Source organism: Garra rufa, chromosome 6, assembly GCF_049309525.1.
Source record: "Garra rufa chromosome 6, GarRuf1.0, whole genome shotgun sequence".
In the NCBI taxonomy this organism is placed as follows: Eukaryota; Metazoa; Chordata; class Actinopteri; order Cypriniformes; family Cyprinidae; genus Garra; species Garra rufa.
Genome location: NC_133366.1, coordinates 52,801,252 through 52,823,767, shown reverse-complemented (window position 1 = coordinate 52,823,767; position 22,516 = coordinate 52,801,252). Strand labels below are relative to the sequence as shown.

General features: G+C 38.9%; 1 protein-coding gene across 1 annotated transcript; it reads right to left on the bottom strand.

Annotated features, from left to right (window-relative positions):
- Window positions 1-16,576: 16,576 nt before the first annotated feature.
- On the bottom strand, window positions 16,577-21,486 carry LOC141337344 (uncharacterized). Its single transcript, XM_073843139.1, has 7 exons — window positions 21,308-21,486; window positions 19,174-19,464; window positions 18,916-18,957; window positions 18,356-18,652; window positions 18,098-18,139; window positions 17,535-17,831; window positions 16,577-17,403 (listed from the first exon to the last, which is right to left on the bottom strand). Exons 1-7 carry the CDS (start codon window positions 21,372-21,374, stop codon window positions 17,384-17,386), a joined length of 1,056 nt encoding a protein of 351 aa, XP_073699240.1. The 5' UTR covers window positions 21,375-21,486; the 3' UTR covers window positions 16,577-17,383.
- Between the last annotated feature and the right edge of the window lie 1,030 nt (window positions 21,487-22,516).

Here is a 22,516-nt window from a genome sequence, read left to right as displayed (position 1 = left end):
TATGTATTAAATTATTAATAATTCTTTAAAATGAATTAAACACTTTTAAATAGACTGAAGCAATTAATATTTTGTCTCACATTATTTTGCTTAGTTTAGAATTGCGAGGAATTCGTGATCTCTATTTAATCTAAAAAAAAAACTAAAACTAAAACTGAAACTAAACTATATAAAAACTAAGTAGAAATGTGTTCACAAAATAGAAACTAAACTAAAACTAAAAAAAAAGTTAATGAAACTAATAAAAACTAAACTAAATTTTATTGAAAATTTGAAAACTATACTAAAATAAAACAAATTTAAAAAAGCTAAACTAAATTAACCTTGGCTTCAACACTAGTCTGTTTTTTTTTCTCCGGTCTCGACTTGGTATCGGTCTTGGTCTCGACTAGGTCTTGGTCTTGACATGGTCTGTCTTGGTCTCGGTCTTGGTCTTGTCTTGGTCTCGATTCCTTCTGGTCTTGGTAGTGTCTTGGTCTCGGTTTAGGCGGTCTTGACTACAAGTCTAGCGCATGCAGAGCATCCCTAACTGTAGAACTGATGATGCTGAGGCCACCGTGTAACGGTGAGGGCGCCGTCGAAACTGGAGCGAATAGCCTCTTTTTATGATGTCCAGCACCCATTGTGAAACCCCCGGGAGCTTTTCCCATGCATTTGCATGTAATGCAAGGGGGTGTGTGCGAAGCGCGCTCCGATCTGTTAATAACGGGGCCGCTTCGGTGCGTTTTGACGCACAAGTGTCTGTGACATGCGAGGCTCGGGGTACGCTGACCGCGGGGACTGCTATCTTTGTGTGTATATGTGGTTGCGTGGTAACGGGCACATTTAACACACTCAATGCAGCTTTTAGCCACGTAGACGGGGCGTCGTCCGGTTTCGTTTTTACAGAAACCGTAAGACCTGCCTGATATGATATGTGTGGGCACTTTAGTGTGGGCACATATATCACATGTGAAGCGCAGTCGATTTGGGTCGACTTTATGTGCGCGGGGTTTGTATGACAGGATGTGCTTATGTGTAGTGATGGGCACTGGACAGTGGGCATGCGTGCTACACACAAAACACCTTCGGCTGTGGCCGGAACACCCGAAAATACACTCTTTTGAGGATTTATTTGGGTAGCCGTGAGAACGGCTTTTGAGTGCAGACAGGCAGGCTGCAGCGCCGGCCTGATGACTGCGGATGATGCTGGAACAGCCACATTTCTTGGAGCTGAGCGAGTGAATACTTTCGGTGGGAGTCTGGCAGCCGCGGGACTCGCGCACCGGCGTTTTCCTAGCTGTACTAGGCCTGCTTCGGGGGGTTAGGTTTCAGCTCAACCCTGGGTCTCTGAGCGCGCGCTCCGTGGCGGCGGCCTGCAGAGCGGGAACGAGGTCTCGCTCCCTGCTCCTGGTGGCGTTGTGAGACAGCTGCAGCGGGCTGAGGCTGGGGTCTGGAGCTCTGCGCTGGCGGCTTTGGGCGACCGGTAGAGCTAGACCGCTTCGGCAGGAAGTGCTTCATCGCCTGAGAGGTCTTCTGAACTTCTGCAAACCGCTCAGTGAAGTCCTTCAACGATGTGCCGAACAGACCAGCTGTGGAAAACGGCGCATCAAGAAAAGCTGTGCGCTCGGACTCCGCCATCTCTGAGAGCGTGAGCCACAAGTGCCTTTCTGCAACCGTCAGCGCCGCCATGTTGCGTCCTATGGCCTGAGCTGCCGATTTGGTGGCACGGAGTGCGAGGTCCGTGGCGCTCCTCAAATCCGGTACGCAGATTGTGTCAGGGCCTTCCTCATCCAGCTTTTGGAGAAGGTCTGCCTGGAAGATCTGCAGCGTGGCCATGGTGTGCAGCGCTGAGGCGGCCTGTCCCGCCGCGGCGAAAGCTCGGTGTAGCAGACTCGACGTCTGTCTGCAGGCCTTAGACGGCAGCTCCGGCTTAGCACGCCGTCCAGCTGAGGGCGGGCATAAGTGGGCCGCGATCGCTTCTTCCACCGGAGGTATCGCTAGGTAACCTCTACTCTCGGCGCCGTCCACTACAGAGAACGCCGGGGAGGAGGATGGGCGCACTCTCGCTGAGTAGGGGGCGCTCCAAGACTTTGCGAGCTCCTGGTGAAGCTCCGGAAGGAAAGGGGCCGGTTTCGCTTGTGACGTCCGTTCTCCTTTCGGCAAGAACCGGCCATCCAGCCGGTTGTGAGCAGGCTGCTCAGGTGAGGACCACTCCAGGCCCAGGCTCGCCGTGGCTTGAGTTAAAATCCTCATGAGCTCTGACTCAATAGAGGCTCTCGCGCTGGGTGTGGCGCGGGCAGGGGGGGCGATGTCCGCAGAGCTCGCCCAGTCCTCGCTGCCTGACGCTGCCAGCGAGCAAGAGTCCTCCTCCTCCTCCATCCCACTCTCCTCGACAGCGACGTCGGCGGGCGCAGCGGCTGACAGCGGCTGCTCCAAATCCGGCACTGAGAAGGTGAGTGTAGGTGAAGCTAGCAGGCGCACCGGCGAGCTTTGACGGCTGGAGGATGATTCCGGTAGCCTCTGGGCACGGCGCTTTTTACGGCGCGGCGCCGCAGCAGGCATAGGAGCGGGCTGCGAGAAGAAGGCCAAGCGAGTCCTCAGAGTCGCCATGGCCAGTGACTCGCAATGAGGGCAACCTCCCTCGGCGAGCGCCATCGCAGCATGCTCCTCCCCCAGGCAGGAAACGCACACGGCGTGGCGGTCCCCGTCACTGAGTGCGACTCCGCACGAGTCGCAGGATGGCATCTTTAAAAAGACGCTAGCTCTTTTAGAGTAAATAGCTTAGTAAAGGATATAGTCGCCGGAAAGCGCAGCAGGAAGGCAGGAAGGCGGCGTAGCCAGCAGCTTCAGACTCGTCCCGCTGATGTACTTCCAGTCGACGGCGGCTTCTTCTCCAGCTCCAGCGATGCGAAGGCGTCACGTGAAGGATGAAAAAATCAGTGTGTAGCTACCTTCGAGCGATATTTATAGGCTTGGATCACGCCACTTTGGGCGGGAGATGACGTATTAGGCGCGAAATGCCCTCATTGGAGCTGGCACCGCGCCAAGCCTCACTCGATAGGTGCTGCAGTTGCAGCAGAGCAGCCAATAGGCACGCGAGCCGCCTCGCCTATGTCTGCACACTGCGGCAACGCGTTTTACATGAATACAAAATTAAGGATAATTTTTTGGCTTCAATATCTCTCGCGGAAAGGATTTTCCCCAAGCGTAAGATACTTACGCAGTACGAGAGACCTCTCGTAAGAGAATCACGTCTAGGCTACTCGGATGAACTGTTACATATTTTCATTTGGAAAAAATCGCACAAAGATAAAAAGGAGGTTCTAAGAAATAAAATCAGTGATGGAGGTCTTGAAGTTGTTGACTTTACCCTCTTTAACCATGTATTAAAAGTAAATTGGTTAGAAAAGATTCATTAAAATTTGAACATTTTCTTATCTATTTTTAGACCTATTGAATTTTTGTTACAGTGCCCGTTGGTAAATTAGGCTACCCATTGAATTAGCAAAACTACAGACTAGTAACGTTGTTTTATTTGGAACAATCAGAATATTGTTTACAAAAATGCAATTTTATTTTTTGAGAGATGGTATTTAAGTAACATACTTTGTTAAGCAGTTGATAGATGACAATGGTCAGCAACTGTATATTCCTTTGCAGAATCTTCCAGGAAATCTGAGCTCGTATTCACAAAACATTATATCTTAGCACTAAGAGTTCTCCTAAATAGCAGTAAATGTTTTTAGCTAAGAGTTTTCTCTTAAAACCTATTCCCAAAGCTGCTGAGACTAACTTTTACTAAGGAATAAAGAGAAGTCTTAAGCTAAGAATAAGGGCGGGGTTGACCTTGTTGCTATGGATGATGTCAGCATGCTTATTAACTATGCACACAGTGATTGGCTAATAGGGGAGGAGTCTCTGTCAGAGATTTGTTCATAGAAATACTGTAGAGCATGCTATTAAGTTGCCATATTCAAATAAAGTTTTTTTTTTTTTTTTTTTTAATTTGCCATCAAGATTTTAAAATGCAGGCTAAGTGTCACAAATGAAACAAGTATATGTTCAGCTGATTATCAGCCTATTACTTGTGTGCTTCTCATAAACAATTAGCTGATATGCATATAAACAGCCTCATTAATATCAGAATAGAATAATCATACGCAAACTTAAACAAAAACCAAACTGGACGCAAGAACAGCTGTTACTTCTTGCCCAACTTGTTAATGAAAACAAGAATATAATCAAAGGAAAATTTGGAGTTGGAACAACCTCCAAAACCAAAAAAAAAATTGTGTGGGAAAAAACTTTTGTGCAAATAAATACAGAGTGTTTCTAAAAAAGTTTAAGTTCCGAGGCAGATTGCCAGCAACAGCCATTAGGATAGTTTTTTGGATTTGGTCTTACTCAAGAGTCCTCTTCACTTCTCCTAACATTTCACAGGTTTAGGAGATAGTTTTAGTGATAAAATGCTTTGTGGAATACTTAGAACAAAAAATTTAGGACTGACACGCCCACTATTTTTACGTTTTTCTCCTAAATTGGCAAGTTATGAGCTACTTTTAGCCTTAAGATATTTTGTGAATACAGGCCCTGGTTTTGGATATTTGTTAAAAGAATATAACACTGCATTAAATGTCATTCCTAGTGGTCATTTTGAAAGGAGAGCAAACCTAAATCTTATTTCTATATATAACAATTCTACCTGAAGGGATTTTGATCGTTGAGGTCAATTTAAATAAGCTTTGTCCAAAATCATATCAACAGAAAATCTATTCCAGCTTCTTCTTTTAAATGGATGTCTTTGTACAATGTTAATTGGAATCTCGTTTGGTCTCTTCCACACAAATATTTTTTAACAAACTAAATAAAATAAGTCACATTTAAATCCTACCCTTGTAATAGTGTAGACAATTGTACTTATTTTTTTGAATGAGTTATGTACCTAATATCTATTAACATTTGTTTTCTCTCTAACTCCCGCGTTTGGTATAGGCCTATTGTTAATCCTTATGCAGTCTTCGGGGGATTTCTGGACCCCGAATGGCATTCAATAAAATAAAATAAAAAATGTTCCCTTTGTCCAAATGGTATGAGACTTTGTACATCAGTCAACAACACTATCTTGATCTACAAATAAAAAATTAAATTGGAATGATAGCTTGATTTTATGTTAGTGTGAAAAAAAATACTCACGTTTGTGGTCTTTGGGGTCTCTGGAGACCCCAGGCAACAAAATGAAATTTTTGTTATAAAATAATAGTAAAAAAAAAAAAAAATGTTATTTTCCTGTTTATTAATGTTTTTACTCCTCATGTGTGCAGTATTTGGAGGATTTAGGATATTTTTTTAAATATATATAAATTAATAAATAAATATTTTTTATAGGTTTTTACAAAAAAACAGCTTTTTTTGTAAAATTCCCTTTCATAAAAAACCCACATGTCTAACTTTCATTCATGGGGATAACATGGATAATTTCACATGATTTAGTGTAAGATTTGTGCCCATCTTTTGGAAAATCCAGTTTTAAATGTAAAAAAAAAATACTTTTACCAGTAGGTGGCTGCAGAGCTCCACAATATGCTTTTTGCTATTTGACCACCTGAAAGATTTTTTCAGTTGAGTTCATATCTACATATCATGAAACACACAGGACTACATTTGGAGACCATAAAAACTGCACTCTTATAATTTGTCAAAAAAAAAAAAAAGATGTTGATGTCTTATGTTCATGTTGTGTACTGCTACTCAATATGTAATAGAACTGGTTTTGTTTCAGTACAAAAATGCTTAACTTTGTCAAAAAAGTATTTTTTATTGTAATAATTGTGATTTCATAATATGTAGATATGAACTCAACTGAAAAAAAACTTGTGAAAAGATATTTTATTGTTGGTCAAATAGCAATTAGTTCATAGTAGTGCTATGCAGCCATCTAGTGGTAAAAATTATATATTTTTTTACTTTTAAAACTACATTTTCCAAAAAAATGAGCAAAAATCTTACACTAAACCATATCAAATTATCCATGTTATCCCCATGAATGAAAGTTTAAAATATGGGTATTTTATAAAGTGAATTTTACATAAAAAGCTGTTTTTGCATATAAACCTATTAAAAATATATATTTATTTAATAATTTATATATATTTCAAAAATAGCATATAAACAGCGAAAACTACACAAATGTGGAGTAAAAACATTAATAAACAGGGAAAACATTTTTTCGTTTTTTTTTTTTTAACTATTAATTTGTTACAAAATTTAAGTTTTGTTGCCTATAAGACCATGAGTGTGATTCCAAAACGAAGACCGCATAAGGGTTTTAAATTCACAAATATTTTTGAATAAGAACCCACAACTTAGTGACACAAATGACCATTTTGTCATTTGAGGTGTTTTAGGGTAGTTTCTGACACGTGAGATCCCCAAAATAAAGTCGTCCTCCAAATACGGCTTATCAGGTTTTATTTATCACACAGTTCATGTCTATTTTAACCCACAGTTCTGCTGCACAAATGCACATAAAATTTCATCAAATGCCTCCAACATATTCACCTCCGGACACAGTCAAAAAATGTTGTGCTTTCCTCTAATTATCTGACTTCTCTTACTCTTTGCCTAACTATATACCCATCAAGGCCCACACTCCACCCTGTAGCCACAAACAGAATTACAACAGACATAATGGCTCTTTACACTACTAATTTTTCTGGTCAATTACAATTCTTACGCTGTCTTTGATGGGCATAAAAAACAAAATATCATTCAAAAATTGCTTTCAGTGTTTAACCTTATGCAATTGTCCCTCTCTGGTTCAAGTTATAGGCTATGTTATGTCATGTAACAGACAGAAAGTGTGTTATTCTAAAAAATGTTTATCTTCATAATCAAAATGCTCTTTCCTTTTCTGATGATGTCTGCATACTGGATAATGTTGACCAATAGCATAATTAAGGCATTTTAATTTAATTTATTATTTTAGCAAAATCACATTTAGGTCTGGCTTTATTGTGGTATTTTTTTGTTTAACAAACCAATCATAATTCAAATTATGTGACAATATAAAAAGTAAAATGGTTTGCAAATGGCAACTTACCTTAAGTTTTTTAAATGTTTTTTTTTTTTTTTTTTTTTAGTTAAGCAAATGATAAGCACAAGTTAAAAAAAATGTTTTAAATGTTTTAAAAGACTAAACACAACAGCAGTCTTATGGTATAATGCGGTATAACTAGGAAAAGAATGATAAAAACCATGCTGATGAAAGCAATGGCAATCCAGATGACAAATCCTCATAAATCATCTGAAAAGAAATGTTACGTTTGTAAAACAATACCCACACACATTTAAAGATAGATAGATAGATAGATAGATAGATAGATAGATAGATAGATAGATAGATAGATAGATAGATAGATAGATAGATAGATAGATAGATAGATAGATAGATAGATAGATAGATAGATAGATAGATAGATAGATTTAAAATTAAACTTGTTAATGTCTTACAAACACCTTAGATACAGAGGAAGCTCAAAAATAGAAACCATAAATATGTGGTTGACCAGCATTTATTTCAGCTGTCTTGTGTTAATGGCAAATGTTCAGTGTCAAGGTCCGGCACAAATATACTAGAAAAAAATACATCTTTATGTGGAAAAGAGCCAGTTAAGATTTTAAGTTTCAAAATAATTGCAAAACAATCTGAAAACTTCCATTTGTGACTGTTAAATGGTGTTTGTGCTATCCTTCTGTCTTCTAATAAATGACACTTGCATTGATATTTTAATACTTCATTCCAATGCAATGGTATTCAGATATTTTTAAGTGTGAATATGAATACTTGATCAATTTAACTACAACTTCTGAAGATAAAAGAGAAAATAATCTGACTCAGTGCTTTTCCTCGTTAGCAAATGATGTTGAAGTAAATCGCTGTCTTACCTTCATCTTTCTCATAGACTAGATCGCTGGTCTGCTCAATCACTGTGTTCTTGAGTGTACATGTGTAGAAGTTTTCTGGATTTTCTGTTTTTTCAACTGTGATGAACTCTCCTTTCAGATGGTTCTTCAGGCCCTTCAGTATTTCTCCAGCAGAATTCTTCCAGATGATCAGTTAACTGTACTTGCATATTAAAGAGGTCATATGATATGCTAAAAAGAGCATTATTTTGTGTATTTGTTGTAATGCAATGTGTTTATGTGTCATGTATCTGGTCTGTCTTCTCATCATGAACTCTTGCACACACATTCTGGACTGCCCCATAAGCCACTGCACCAATCACTGCACACAGCTGCTCCTTGTTTCCCACTGAACTGATTGCTGCACACACCTGTTTCACATTTACCCACATGCATTTAAGCCACAGACACACACACTTCCTGGCGAGGTCTTATTGTTCCTATGGTCGTAATTCTAAGTGTTTCTTTCTGTGTTGGATTTCCCGTGTATGACTCTGGACTGTGTACCCCGTTATTGATTCCTGCTGCCTGCCATTGCGACCATTGCTTGAGTATTGAACTGTTTCCCGGATTACCTACGTTGTTCCTGTTTTCTGGTGTTTAATCTTGCCTGTTGACACATCTCAATAAATGCTGCAAATGGATCCGCACGTCTCAGTCTGACCCTCCTTGTGACAGAAGACTTCGCCACTACAAGGATCCAGCAGCTTTATTCTCCAGCATCACAATATGGACCCGCATGAGTCTGTAAGCAAGATGGCCTCCCTTCTAGAGTCTCTTGACAAGATGACCTCCCTTCTAGACTCTGTTCGCAAAATGGCTGCCCTTCCAGAGTCTGCTCTCAAGATGGGCCCCCTTCCACAGCCATGGCACAAGATGGCTACCGTCAAATCAGAGTCTCCACCGCCAGAGCGCCCTCCAGTGACTGCGCTGCCAGAGCGCCCTCCAGTGACCGCTCGCTCAGAGCCTGCTCTTCCAGAGTCTCCGCTGGAGACGCCCAGCCCTCCTGAATCTCCGCTGGGGTCGTCCAGTTCTCCAGAGCCCGCTTCACAAGAGCGTCGTCCAGAGCCCGCTTCACAAGAGCGTCGTCCAGAGCCCGCTTCACAAGAGCGTCGTCCAGAGCCCGCTTCACAAGAGCGTCGTCCAGAGCCCGCTCCTCAAGACAGCCTTCCAGAGACTCCGCTGGTTCAGCCCAGCCTTCCAGAGACTCCGCTGGTTCAGCCCAGCCTTCCAGAGCCTCCGCTGGTTCCGCCCAGCCTTCCAGAGACTCCGCTGGTTCAGCCCAGCCTTCCAGAGACTCCGCTGGTTCAGCCCAGCCTTCCAGAGCCTCCGCTGGTTCAGCCCAGCCTTCCAGAGACTCCGCTGGTTCAGCCCAGCCTTCCAGAGACTCAGCTGGTTCAGCCCAGCCTTCCAGAGACTCCGCTGGTTCCGCCCAGCCTTCCAGAGACTCCGCTGGTTCCGCCCAGCCTTCCAGAGACTCCGCTGGTTCCGCCCAGCCTTCCAGAGACTCCGCTGGTTCTGCCCAGCCTTCCAGAGACTCCGCTGGTTCCATCCAGCCTTCCAGAGACTCCGCTGGTTCCGCCCAGTCTTCCAGAGACTCCGCTGGTTCCGCCCAGCCTTCCAGAGACTCCGCTGGTTCCGCCCAGTCTTCCAGAGACTCCGCTGGTTCAGCCCTGCCTTCCAGAGACTCCGCTGGTTCCGCCCAGCCTTCCAGAGCCTCCGCTGGTTCCGCCCAGCCTTCCAGAGACTCCGCTGGTTCCATCCAGTCGTCCTGAGATTCCTGTCTGCCCGGTTCTGGTCACGGAGCTCATGCATGGACTGTTCCCACCCACCCTCCCTGCTGCTCCAGTCCCGCCACCTCTGTCTCCTGACAGTCCCTCTGCTCACCCACATCCCACCTTCGGTGCAGAGGACTTGCCGTGGGACTGCCAGTCTCCATCGGTGTCCAGACTGAAGGATCCCTCACCATCACCTACAGTCTCAGAGTCCTGGACTCCACCTCGGCCCTCCGACCCTGCGGCTCCACCCCGGCTCTGTGCTCCCTCGTCTCCGTTGTCGGCCGTCGGCCCACCAGCCCCTCCGGGCTCCATCGTCTCTCCGGCTCCGCCCCGGTCAGTCGTCGCCCCACCTTCGCCTCTGGACTCTACTCCTCCGGCTGCGCCTCGTCACTCCGTCCTGCCGGCTCTGTGGACCTCCTCCCTCCCGTGGGCACAGCCTCGATCCTCTGTCACTCCGGCTCCGCTGCGTACCTCCAGACCTCCATCTCCGCCGGGGTCGCCAGAGCCTTGGGCTCCGCCTTTGCCCCCCCGGATCCTCGGTGTCACCTAGGACCATCGACTCTCCGGTTCCGCCTCGGGCTCCACCGGCTCCACCTCCGTCGGTCGGCCCCATGCAGGAGCCAACCCTTCCCCCACCATGGCTTCTCCCTCCGTCGGCTCCGCCTCAGTTCGTGGTTCCAGTACCCCTACATGGACCTGGCCCTCCATCCCTCCCCCTGTTCCGCCTCCGCTCCACCACCCTCCAGGTTGTATTATGTGGTTAGAGCGTCTGGAAGCCGCTCCTTGGGGAGGGGCTCTGTCATGTATCTGGTCTGTCTTCTCATCATGAACTCTTGCACACACATTCTGGACTGCCCCATAAGCCACTGCACCAATCACTGCACACAGCTGCTCCTTGTTTCCCACTGAACTGATTGCTGCACACACCTGTTTCACATTTACCCACATGCATTTAAGCCACAGACACACACACTTCCTGGCGAGGTCTTATTGTTCCTATGGTCGTAATTCTAAGTGTTTCTTTCTGTGTTGGATTTCCCGTGTATGACTCTGGACTGTGTACCCCGTTATTGATTCCTGCTGCCTGCCATTGCGACCATTGCTTGAGTATTGAACTGTTTCCCGGATTACCTACGTTGTTCCTGTTTTCTGGTGTTTAATCTTGCCTGTTGACACATCTCAATAAATGCTGCAAATGGATCCGCACGTCTCAGTCTGACCCTCCTTGTGACATTATGCAGTTTGAGGTTCAAAAACGATATTATTTTCCACATACTGTACATTATTGTTGCTCTTCTCTGCCCCGCCTTTCTGAAACGCTTTGATTTTTACAAAACACATTGTTAATGGAAACCTCTGTTGTGTTTGGCCAAATACCTCAAGCGTGTGATGAAAACGTTACCATGCTGTTTCTCGGCGCGACGAGACAAACAATAAAACCTATTATAAACGAGTAGGAATGGGCGAGTTTACTTTTAATGCCAGTATCATTGATATCGATACCAATCCGATACTTCTAAAGTTTATTTTTGAATGACTACATTTATTAAACTTACAGAGTAAAATATGTAATGATACCACCTTAACTGTATATTTGAAATGCACTTTAACATTTAATATGCCTTAATTGCAACTTATTACATATTTTTTACACATGGTTAAAATATGTTTACTACAATTTAATAAACATATGTAGCATTTAGGTAATCGTCTTTTGTAGTGCTGACTACCGCAATCCAAAAATGGAGTTTGTGGTGTAATAGCCTCTGCCAAGAAGGTGGGCTTTTCTGCTGACTTCACTCAGGCTACTGGATAACATCAACCAATAGCTTAATTTAGGCATTTTACACTATTCAGCAAAATCCCATTTAGGTCTGGTTCCATTGTGGTATTCAGAAATATGTGACCATTTGGAAAATATTTGTTGAGTTTTAAGCAAATGATAAGCACAGATGATTTTTTTTTAAAAAATGTTTTAAAAGACAAAACACATAGTAGTCTTACCATAACAAGGCGGTTTAACCAGGAAAATGATTGTAAAAACCATGCTGATTGAAACAATGGCAACCCAGATGACAAATAAATCAGCTGAAAAGAAAATGTTACATTTATAAAACAAAGCTAATTCACATTTAAATGATCAGAATTGTGATATATCAATACTGATGCGAGTATCAAAAGTATTGATACTCAAATAAAAAATATTGATACTAAGGTGTGTTTTATTTACCAGTGATTTTGTTTATTTAACAAAAAATACTGCATACAATATGCATTGAAAAACACTGCGATAGATAGATAGATAGATAGATAGATAGATAGATAGATAATGATGATCATTGTTTGCTAATGACAAGCCATGACACATCATTTCTCCCAAGTGGATTTATGAACCAATTACTCAATGATTTCTAAATCTACACATATATAATCAATGTCCGTAATGTTATGAATTTTTTTTTAATTGTTAGGTTAGGTATAGATACAGTACATAAACACTTATTAGTGATTGTGTGCGTTACTTTGTGATTTGGTGTTTAGAGCTAATTAGCACAACACAAAAACATTCTGAAATGTTTGTTAAAAAATATTGATATTTTGAGACATTAGTAAGAGTTGACCAATGTACCAACTGAATGTACAATTATTTACCAAAGATAAATGCAAAAAATGTTTGTCTTCATCTTTGCTCAAAATGTATTTATCTGCTTCCAAAATGACTCTTTTTCATCTGATCTTTGTGTGGAAAAGAGCCAGTTAAGATTTCCGATTTCAAAATGAATTGCAAGATAACATGAAAACTTCCTTTTGTGACTGTTAAATGGTTTTTGTGCAAAGATAACACAAGTAAACACAACATGCAGTTTTTAAATGAAGGTTTTTTGTTTTTTTATGAAGGGAAAACAAAATCCAAACCCACGTGGCCCGTTGTGAAAAGCAGCAGGACAATGGTCCAAAACACACCAGCAAATCCACCTCTGAATGGATGAAGTAAAACTAAATGAAGACTTTTTTCCCGCACAGCGATGTAACAGACTCATTCACTTCACTGTATTTTTAAGTGTAAATATGAATACTTGTTGAATGTAACAACTTCTGAAGAGAAAAGAGAAAATAATCGCCTCTGTAGCAAGTGATGTTGAAGTAAATCGCTGTCTTACCTTCAAACAGATCTTTCTCATAGACCGGATAACTGGTCTTCTCACTCACGGCATTCTTGAGTGTACATGTGTAGAAGTTTTTGGGATTTCTTGTGTTTTCAACTACGATACATTCTCCTGGCTGATGGTTCATCTTGCCCTCCAGTTTTACTCCAGCAGAATTCCTCCAGATGATCGTTTCACTGTAGCCACATCTTAAATACACAACATCAGGATTACTGCTCTTCTCTATATTTATCACAGGTTCGGGGACTCACTCTGTGAAAGAAACAATGAAAAAACTTATGAACTTCCAGTTAACTGAGAAAGCAAAATGAAATCAAACACTAAAAAAAAAAAAAAAAAAAAAAAACTACAATAGCCATGCAAAAAGTTTCAGCACTCCTATCTATTTGTATCACAGGTTTGGGGACCAGTGCTGTGAAAGAAATAATGAAAAACTTCAATGATGGCATCAGACTGTAATATAATAGTATTTTAATACAAATCATAACTTAGACTTAAAAAAACACCTTACTTTTAATGCATTAACAATTAATATTAATCAATATAATAATCAATATCCTCTTACCCAGCACTTCCAAGTAGAATCTTTGTTCCTGCTCTCTACTGTTGATGTCAATGGTATACACTCCAGTATGTTCGACAGTTAAATCAGTTATAGTGATTTGTCCAGTTTTCTGATCAAGAGTTGTGATGCCTTTGAATCTCTGATTCAGGATGTTAAAACCATTATCATCCCATTCAATCGCCTTGACAACAATTCCAGTGCTGCTTCTTTGTTTCCATATAATGCTGGTGACTAAAGGATACATGTTGGTTGGACCAAAAGACACTGTTTCACCCACTGCTTTCGTCTCATGTTCACCTAATGTATAAAATATAAGACAAATGTTTAACATCCAACAAGCAAGTATCTGTTATTCTGTACAGTCATTTATACTTTGTATATAATTAGGTAATTCTTTATTTCAAATCAAACTTTTTAGAGTTAACAAAATCAGATATTGCACAACATTTGACAAAAAATAAACACATCACGTAGCCTACCTGAAAACGCTTCTGTGGTGATGAACACAATGTAGATTGTGACCAACGTCAAACATTGTAGAGACATTTTTGTCAGGCAAAGGACACGTTAATGCACTTCTGTTTTGCTATGAATGTCTTTTAGACACTTAGTGTTACACTACACAGACTGGGTGTAAAATAAATGTAGAGGAAGTTCAAAACTCAAACCACACTGGATGCAATTGGTTGCTACTGCTGTCTTGTGTACACATGGCAAATACGTAAGTGTGCGTCTGTGTTCAGGAAGACTTACAACCACGACCTACATGTGCTATTAATGATGGCAGGGCAGATCTCACTTGCCAAGGGCACTCTGTTGTTAAACTGAATATATTAAACAAAATGTTTATACTTCCCTGACGACTCTTGAAATCTCCTTCTGAATTTGAATGTTTGCTTAAAACATACAATTTTGTCAGTTGCATTCAAAATGATTGACATTACATTCAGTGTATACTGTTTTAGTAGTCCATGCATTTCCTGCAAAATAAATAAATAAATAAATACATAAATAACAACCTAGTACATTGTTAGCATAAATAAATTTTAACCAAAAAAAGGAATTTTTACTCTTCATTCAAATCTTATTTAAAAGTAAAATGAAGCAGAATGTATGTTATTTATATATATTTTGTGCCTTTTTTTAAATTCAACTATACAGCTTACCAGAGCCTGTCTGACACTGAAGCACTCTGCAGAGATGGACTGTGGCACAAGAATTAGAGTATAGAGCGACATCTGCCCTTGATTTTATTGCATTTTAATGAATGTCTGGCAGTTTTGACAAAAAGTGGGGTCATTGAAAAGCAATCTTGCTTTAATACCAGATGTATTGCTTTTGATTAAACAAGCTTTTTTCATCATTAAAAAAAATAATTTTTATAAATTTTATTGAACATTTCTCTGTGAACCCTGTTTTTGATGTAATGAGAAGACAATAAGTTTCATAGATTTATAATGATAAAATTAAATTGGGGATATTTGTGTTAAATAAATTCTATTATTAATCCCTCATAACATTTACAATTTAAAATATTTTCTTTTTCAAGTTACAATCGCTGTTTACAACTTATTTACAACTTGAAAAAGTATTTTTACAGTGCATAAAAACACCCTGGCTTCAATGGCCTATTTAATTTGCCATTTTGCAAACTGAGAGAAGATTTTGCACCAAAATGTACTGTGGAGTTTATAAACATGACGGATTACGATAAAAAAAAAATATCTAGTCAACATCACAGATTCTTTATGAATATTCTTACATATGAAGGTTCTCAATGTAGTAACTTATTTCATAACTCTGGTCGTAATTTGATTCTGCTGCACAAAGAGTGCAACTTTTCAACATTAAAGTCTCATCTAGAGTTCATGAATCCATTTATATAAATATAAGACTGTTGAAAATTGAAATCAACACCCAAACAAAAAATGTTGTCAATACATACTAGTTGTCTGGTCTATGTGTGTGCTGAAAAAAAAAATCTGGAAATGCATAGTAGTTAATGTCATGATGACTGGTACTGTGCTTTTATCATAAAATTATGTAAAAAAAATAACAGTTTCAATGTTGCAAAACAAAGAACTTCTCAACACAAATCAATAAAAGTACAAAACTCACAAAGTTCAATTTATATTGTGTATACACTTTCTTTGCTTTAGCTAAAGGATTGCAGTGGCGAATCAGAGGTGTTCCAGAAATCGACAAATGTGTCTGTGACTTGCTACATTGCCCAATGGGAAAGGTTGACAAACTAGTGAGAGTTTGCAGACTTGAATTGTTTGGTCTGCATAACTAACATCTTTAGTTGACGGTTCGGCATAAGTGCCAACTCCTTGCAAAACCACAGACTTTCTCTTCTCTTTTCTCTTTTCTGTTATTCTGTGAACGGAAATTCTTTTTTGTCTCTTCGCACTAATTGTGAGAAGGTTCTGGAACATTTGTTGTTTTCAGAAGAGCAATGATCTGCCAATAGAGTCTTGTTTTTTTATTCCTCGGATTTCCTCAGCTACACTTTGCTAAGCTACATTTCATTATGTGTAGATATTTATAAAAATGTAAAAAAAAATAAAAAATAAAAATAATAATAATAATAATAATAATAATCATTTTAGGGGTTTACCTTTAGCCTAAATATATTTTGTTCTTTGGATAAAAAGTTGCATTGAAGAACATTGGTAAAGTCTAGATCACATTTAAGAGGTACAGTAGTTCAGATAAAATACCATCTAATGGCATTTTGAAATATTGCCAGCTCAGTCATGAGCTCAGGCCCTTTAGCTAAAATGATCTTTTAATCTGCTCAAGGCTGCCACATAAAGGCCTTATAGTAAACTGTATACCAGTACCAGTACTGTCTACTACAAGGACTTTACAGGCTATCCATATACTGATTAATAGTTAATAGAGTTAATATACTGATTAAAGTTCAGTTACAGTTGACACATTTTCATTAGATTAAAAATGATATTATTTTACAAACTAAAACTGTGGAATTGTCATCTGAGTAAAACTGACCAAAATGAATGCATGACATGACAAAATACTAAATTTAAAAGACATTTTGCAAAAGTTGCAAGAAAAGGTTTGTAACCATGAGGGTGAAAAAACATCAAAAGAGCAAATGCGAGATAAAAACCACAACTTTATTGAGAAATGGCTAACAATTGAAATATTTGACTAAAAGACATGAACAATGACTAAAAGAAAAATTTGTGAAAAAAAAAATTAACACTGGGGTGTAATTGTGGCTGGATTAAATGAAGCTGCATTCCTCACATATTCACTTATTGAATGAAATATGAAAGATCATTTTAATGAACCTTTAAACAAGCAAGTCTCTCTTTCTAGATGATCTCTACAGAAAAGTACAATAGTTCACCTTTACTAGAATTGATCATGTTTTAATTGCAGTCTTATTTTATGTTCTGGTCAAGCAATTTTTGACTCTGACCTTTCACCTGTTAATAGTTTTGACATATGGATGTGTTCTTTCAACTAAACACATTGCCATGCTGAAAAACATATCTTGTTTTGTGGGTTTACTATTACAAATTGTTTTTCTAAAAGTAACCTTAATTCATTTTCCTGCTTATTTCAGAATTATATTAATCTTTTTAGAAGTTCTCAAATGAATATTGCTTTTTTTTTTTTTTTTTAAGGTAGTGTTCATTTAGAGTTAGATTAACACTGACCAAAGATGTTGGATAAACTCCATGAGGGTTAAATGTTGAACTCTGAGGCAGTGATAATTTGTAACCACTATTTAAAAAAAAGGTTGATTTAACACTGGGCAGTGAGAATTATATAAACACCAGGAGAGTGCTGAAATGAACTCTCACAGAGTTAAATTAACACTGGTAATTTTGGTCTGGTCTTTATCCTGATGGTCATGATGTGCTGTCTTTGACCAATAATCATCTCCTTTTTGATCACAGGTTTGGGACCCGCTCTGTGAAAGAAACAATGAAAAAGTGTAACAGACCACAGACAAACTCCACACATCTTAAATGTAAAAATTACAGCAATATCATGTTTAAAAAAATGACTTTTAAAGAATTTAAATAATCAATATCCACTCACCCATAACAGTAACTTTAAATCTTTGTTCCTGTTCTTTACTGTTGATGTCAATGGTATAAACTCCACTATGTTCAACAGTTAAATTAGTTATAGTGATTTGTCCAGTTTTCTCATCAAGAGTTGTGATGCCTTTGAATCTCCGACTCGGGATGGCAAAACCATCATCATCCCATTCAATCGCCTTGATAACAATTCCACTGGTGCTTCTGTGTTTCCATATAATGCTGGTGATGGGACGATTTATGTTGGTTGGACCAAAAGACACTGTATCACCTACTGCTTTCATCTCATCTTCACCTTATGAAATATGAAAGAATATGTTAGTGAATATTGAACAAGCAAATCTTACGTCAACACCAGGGCAATATAAAGAACCAGTGAGGTCAATATTCAATGACTCGGATCAGGGGCACAAAAAGAAAACCTGATTGGGACATCCCTATTGATTACCAATACTTTTTGGTTTTGCTGGTAGTTGCATCCACTTAAAATGTTATTTTTGTTATTTTTCCATATGATCATTCCATTGTACTTGGATCTTAAATACACAACATCATGGTTACCTTCGATCTTCTCTGTTTCTGTCACAGGTCTGGGGACCCGCTCTGTGAAAGAAACAATGAAGAATGTGTAACAGACCACAGACAAACTCCACACACAAAACAAAATGAAGACAAGGGCGGTTAGACTGTGGACCTATGAATTTGTATCATGTGGAACATTGTGACCAATAGAAGATCAATAGTATCTTAAATGTAAAAAAAAGACTACAGCAAAATCATGTTAAAAATGACTTTTAAAGTATTTAAATATCCACTCACCCATAACAGTCACTTTGAATCTTTGTTCCTGCTCTTTACTGTTGATGTCAATGGTGTAAACTCCACTATGTTCGACAGTTAAATTAGTTATAGTGATTTGTCCAGTTTTCTCATCAAGAGTTGTGATGCCTTTGAATCTCTGACTCGGGATGGCAAAACCATCATCATCCCATTCAATCGCCTTGATAACAATTCCACTGGTGCTTCTGTGTTTCCATATAATGCTGGTGATGGGATGATTTATGTTGGTTGGACCAAAAGACACTGTCTCACCTACTGCTTTCATCTCATCTTCACCTTATGAAATATGAAAGAATATGTTAGTGAATATTGAACAAGCAAATCTTACGTCAACACCAGGGCAATCTAAAGAACCAGTGAGGTCAATATTCAATGACTCGGATCAGGGGCACAAAAATAAAACCTGATTGGGACATCCCTATTGATTACCAATACTTTTTGGTTTTGCTGGTAGTTGCATCCACTTAAAATGTTATTTTTGTTATTTTTCCAGATGATCATTCCATTGTACTTGGATCTTAAATACACATCATGGTTACCTTCGATCTTCTCTGTTTCTATCACAGGTCTGGGGACCCGCTCTGTGAAAGAAACAATGAAGAATGTGTAACAGACCACAGACAAACTCCACACACAAAACAAAATGAAGACAAGGGCGGTTAGACTGTGGACCTATGAATTTGTATCACGTGAAACATTGTGACCAATAGAAGATCAATAGTATCTTAAATGTAAAAAAAAGACTACAGCAAAATCATGTTAAAAATGGCTTTTAAAGTATTTAAATATCCACTCACCCATAACAGTCACTTTGAATCTTTGTTCCTGCTCTTTACTGTTGATGTCAATGGTATAAAGTCCACTATGTTCAACAGTTAAATTAGTTATAGTGATTTGTCCAGTTTTCTCATCAAGAGTTGTGATGCCTTTGAATCTCTGACTCGGGATGGCAAAACCATCATCATCCCATTCAATCGCCTTGATAACAATTCCACTGCTGCTTCTGTGTTTCCATATAATGGTGGTGACAGGAGGATTTATGTTGGTTGGAGCAAAAGACACTCTATCACCCACTGCTTTCATCTCATCTTCACATAATAAAATATGAAAGAATATGTTAGTGAACATTGGCAAGTTTATTTATATAGCACATTTCACACACAATGGTAATTCAAAGTGCTGTACATAAGATGAGTTAAAATAATCGGTAACACTTTACAATAAGGTTCATTAGTTAAACATTAGTTAATGTATTAACTAACATGAACTAACCATGAGCAATACATTTGTTACTGTATTTACTAATCTTTATTAACATTAGTTAACAGAAATACAGTTGTTCATTGTTTGTTCATGTTAGTTCACAGTGCATTAACTAATGTTAACAAAATTTTTATAATGTATTAGTAAATGTTGAAATTAACATTAACAAAGATTAATAAATGCTGTATAAGTGCAGTTCATTATTAGTTCATGTTAACTAATGTGGTAAACTAATGTTAACTAATGAACCTTATTGTAAAGTGTTACCAAATAATCATAAAAAACTAAATAAATAAAAGTAGTAGTAGTAATAATAATAATAATAATCACAACAATGAATTTAAGAACATTTAAAAAGATGTTAAAATTGATTTCAAATTAATGAGAACAGTTAAGAATAAAAATAATTATACATAAAATACAATGCAATCAGTTCGGACGTAGCACAGTGCTCATTCAACAAATGCACAACTGAACAGATGAGTTTTGAGTCTGCATTTAAATGTGGCTAAAGTATTAGCACATCTGATCTCTTCTGTGTCACACCCATACTGCTTTGTATTGCTGGAAGCTGCCTCCCTTGTCATTTCTGACTGACAAAAAAAACAAAAACAAAAAAAAAAAAACACTGAATATCTAAAAGCTAATATGTGACAAATGTGCAAAAAAAAAGAAGAAATGTTTGTGTGTGTGTGTGTGTGTGTGTGTGTGTGTGTGTGTGTGTGTGTGTGTGTGTGCGTGCGTGCGTGCGTGCGTGCGTGCGTGCGTGTGTGTGTGTGTGTGTGTGTGTGTGTACCTGGTATTCATCACGTTGTGGGGACCCACAAGGATAGGAATACCAGTAGATTTTGACCTTGTGGAGACATTTCTCAGGTCCCCATGAGGAAACAGGCTTATAAATCATGCACAATGAGTTTTTTGAGGAAGTAAAAGTGTGCACAATCTCTTGTGAGGGCTAGGTTTAGGTGTAGGGTAGGTATAGGGCGATAGAAAGTACGGTTTGTGCAGTATAAAAAACCATTAGGCCTATGGAATGTCCCCATAAAACATGTAAACCCAACATGTGTGTGTGTGTGTGTGTGTGTGTGTTTGTCGTGCAAGAGCCAGTGAGGTCAATGACTCGGATCAGGGGCACAAATAACCCTTTCACCCACATTTCGTTTAATTTAATTTACTAACTTATTCGAGAGAAATAAAGAGGCGCGTTGGTCTGCCATTTGAGAGTCTTTCATGCCTAGAATCCTCATGCCTTTGCATAATTCAATTCAAGTTTTCAATTTTTTTGTAAAACGCTTTTCACGAATCACGATACAAATCGTTGCAAAGCAGCTGTACAGAAAATGTAGGTTACTACAAAATATTTAGTAGCTTACTAGTGGTGACTACTGTGTGTTAAGTTGATGTACATATGGTATAGATGTTTGTTAAAATCAGTAATGGTGTAATCAAACAGACGATGAACACTATTAATAATTAATGATTATGTGTTGCATAATACTTTGTATAATGATGCATTTAAAAGTTAATGACCAAACGTATCATTGTAAAAGTCCACAATTTTGCTGCAGATGAAATAAAAAGTGGATAGCATTAATTTTTTTTTTATCTTTTTTAAAACAAAACGAGTTTTGTTGACTTTTTAGAGAATATAACGAACTCATAAATTACCTGAAACAACTCCTGTGGTGATGAACACGGCACAGATGACAACCATCCAGTATCTTAGAGGTAACATTTTAAGACAAAGCACAGCTTGTGCACCTTTCTTCAGTATTTTCACTCGGAATGCGTTTCACAATCACTGCCGACCAGCCACTAAAGGACAAGCCTTAAAAGAGAAGCCCAAACACGAAACTGAACCAAATGCGCGTTCATGAGGGTCTAGAGTCCAATGTTTGTTGTTAAATGCCAAACAAATAATGCCATTTTGAGTGATTTTACTCACAAAAGTGGTAGGATATGATTATATCAAAACAACCAGCATTGCCTAAATCTATGTATTAGGCCTAATAAATGCATATGTGTACATGAATAATTAATCTGACATCTGCTGTAGGATGTGATTTTAAAATGTACCCCAGCTAACAATTTTTGGTTCCCAGAACGTTCCGTGTTAGCCAGGAAGGTTTTCTTTACATAACTAGAACGTTCCCTTTAGGTTAGGAGAATGTTCTGGGAACGTTCCTGGAAGGTTCTTTTTAGGTTATAAAATAAAAACAAAAAATAACCTGCAGGGAACGTTCTGGGAACATTCTCTGTTGGTGATAAAATTAAAACCTAAAAATAACCTGCAGGGAACGTTCTGAGAACGTTCTTTATAGGTTATTAAAAAGAGAACCTACAGGGAACGTTCTCATTTGGTTCCCGAAAAAAATAACCAAATGGGAAACATATTGTTATATGTTGATGTGTAGGATGAGACGAGACGACATACTCAATAAACACTATTTAATATAATTCTCAAAGATGAACAAGGCAGGAGCAGGCAGGAACACAGATGATAGTCCTCACACGATATACATTTAACATTAACAAAGACCGACAGTGAACTCAAGAAACAGACAGACTTTTAAAAACAACCTAATCATTAGACACAGGTGACGGGGATCAGGGCAAACGAGGGCAAAACCAAATCACACAGAATCAACAGGGGGAGACAACGGGCGAAACCAAAGACACAAACAGACAGAACTGTGACACATATGGGAACGTTAGGGGGACATTCTGTGTTTGCTGTGGTACCACACCTTAGATTTTTTATTTCCTATGCCTTTTTTTTTCTGCTGTGAAGTTTTTTTTTATTCAAATGTCAATAAAGACACACGAATCAACTTTAGAAAGTTACATTTGACAGACATGTATCTGGATATTTTATGC

Coding starts and splice junctions, on each gene's coding strand:
- LOC141337344 (XM_073843139.1), bottom strand. CDS start 21,374: ATGTTACCTCTAAGATACTGGATGGTTGTCATCTGTGCCGTGTTCATC. Junction 18,140..18,355: donor ATTCAAAGTGACTGTTATGG/GTGAGTGGATAT, acceptor TTTCTTTCACAG/AGCGGGTCCCCAGACCTGTG. Junction 17,404..17,534: donor ATTTAAAGTTACTGTTATGG/GTGAGTGGATAT, acceptor TTTCTTTCACAG/AGCGGGTCCCAAACCTGTGA.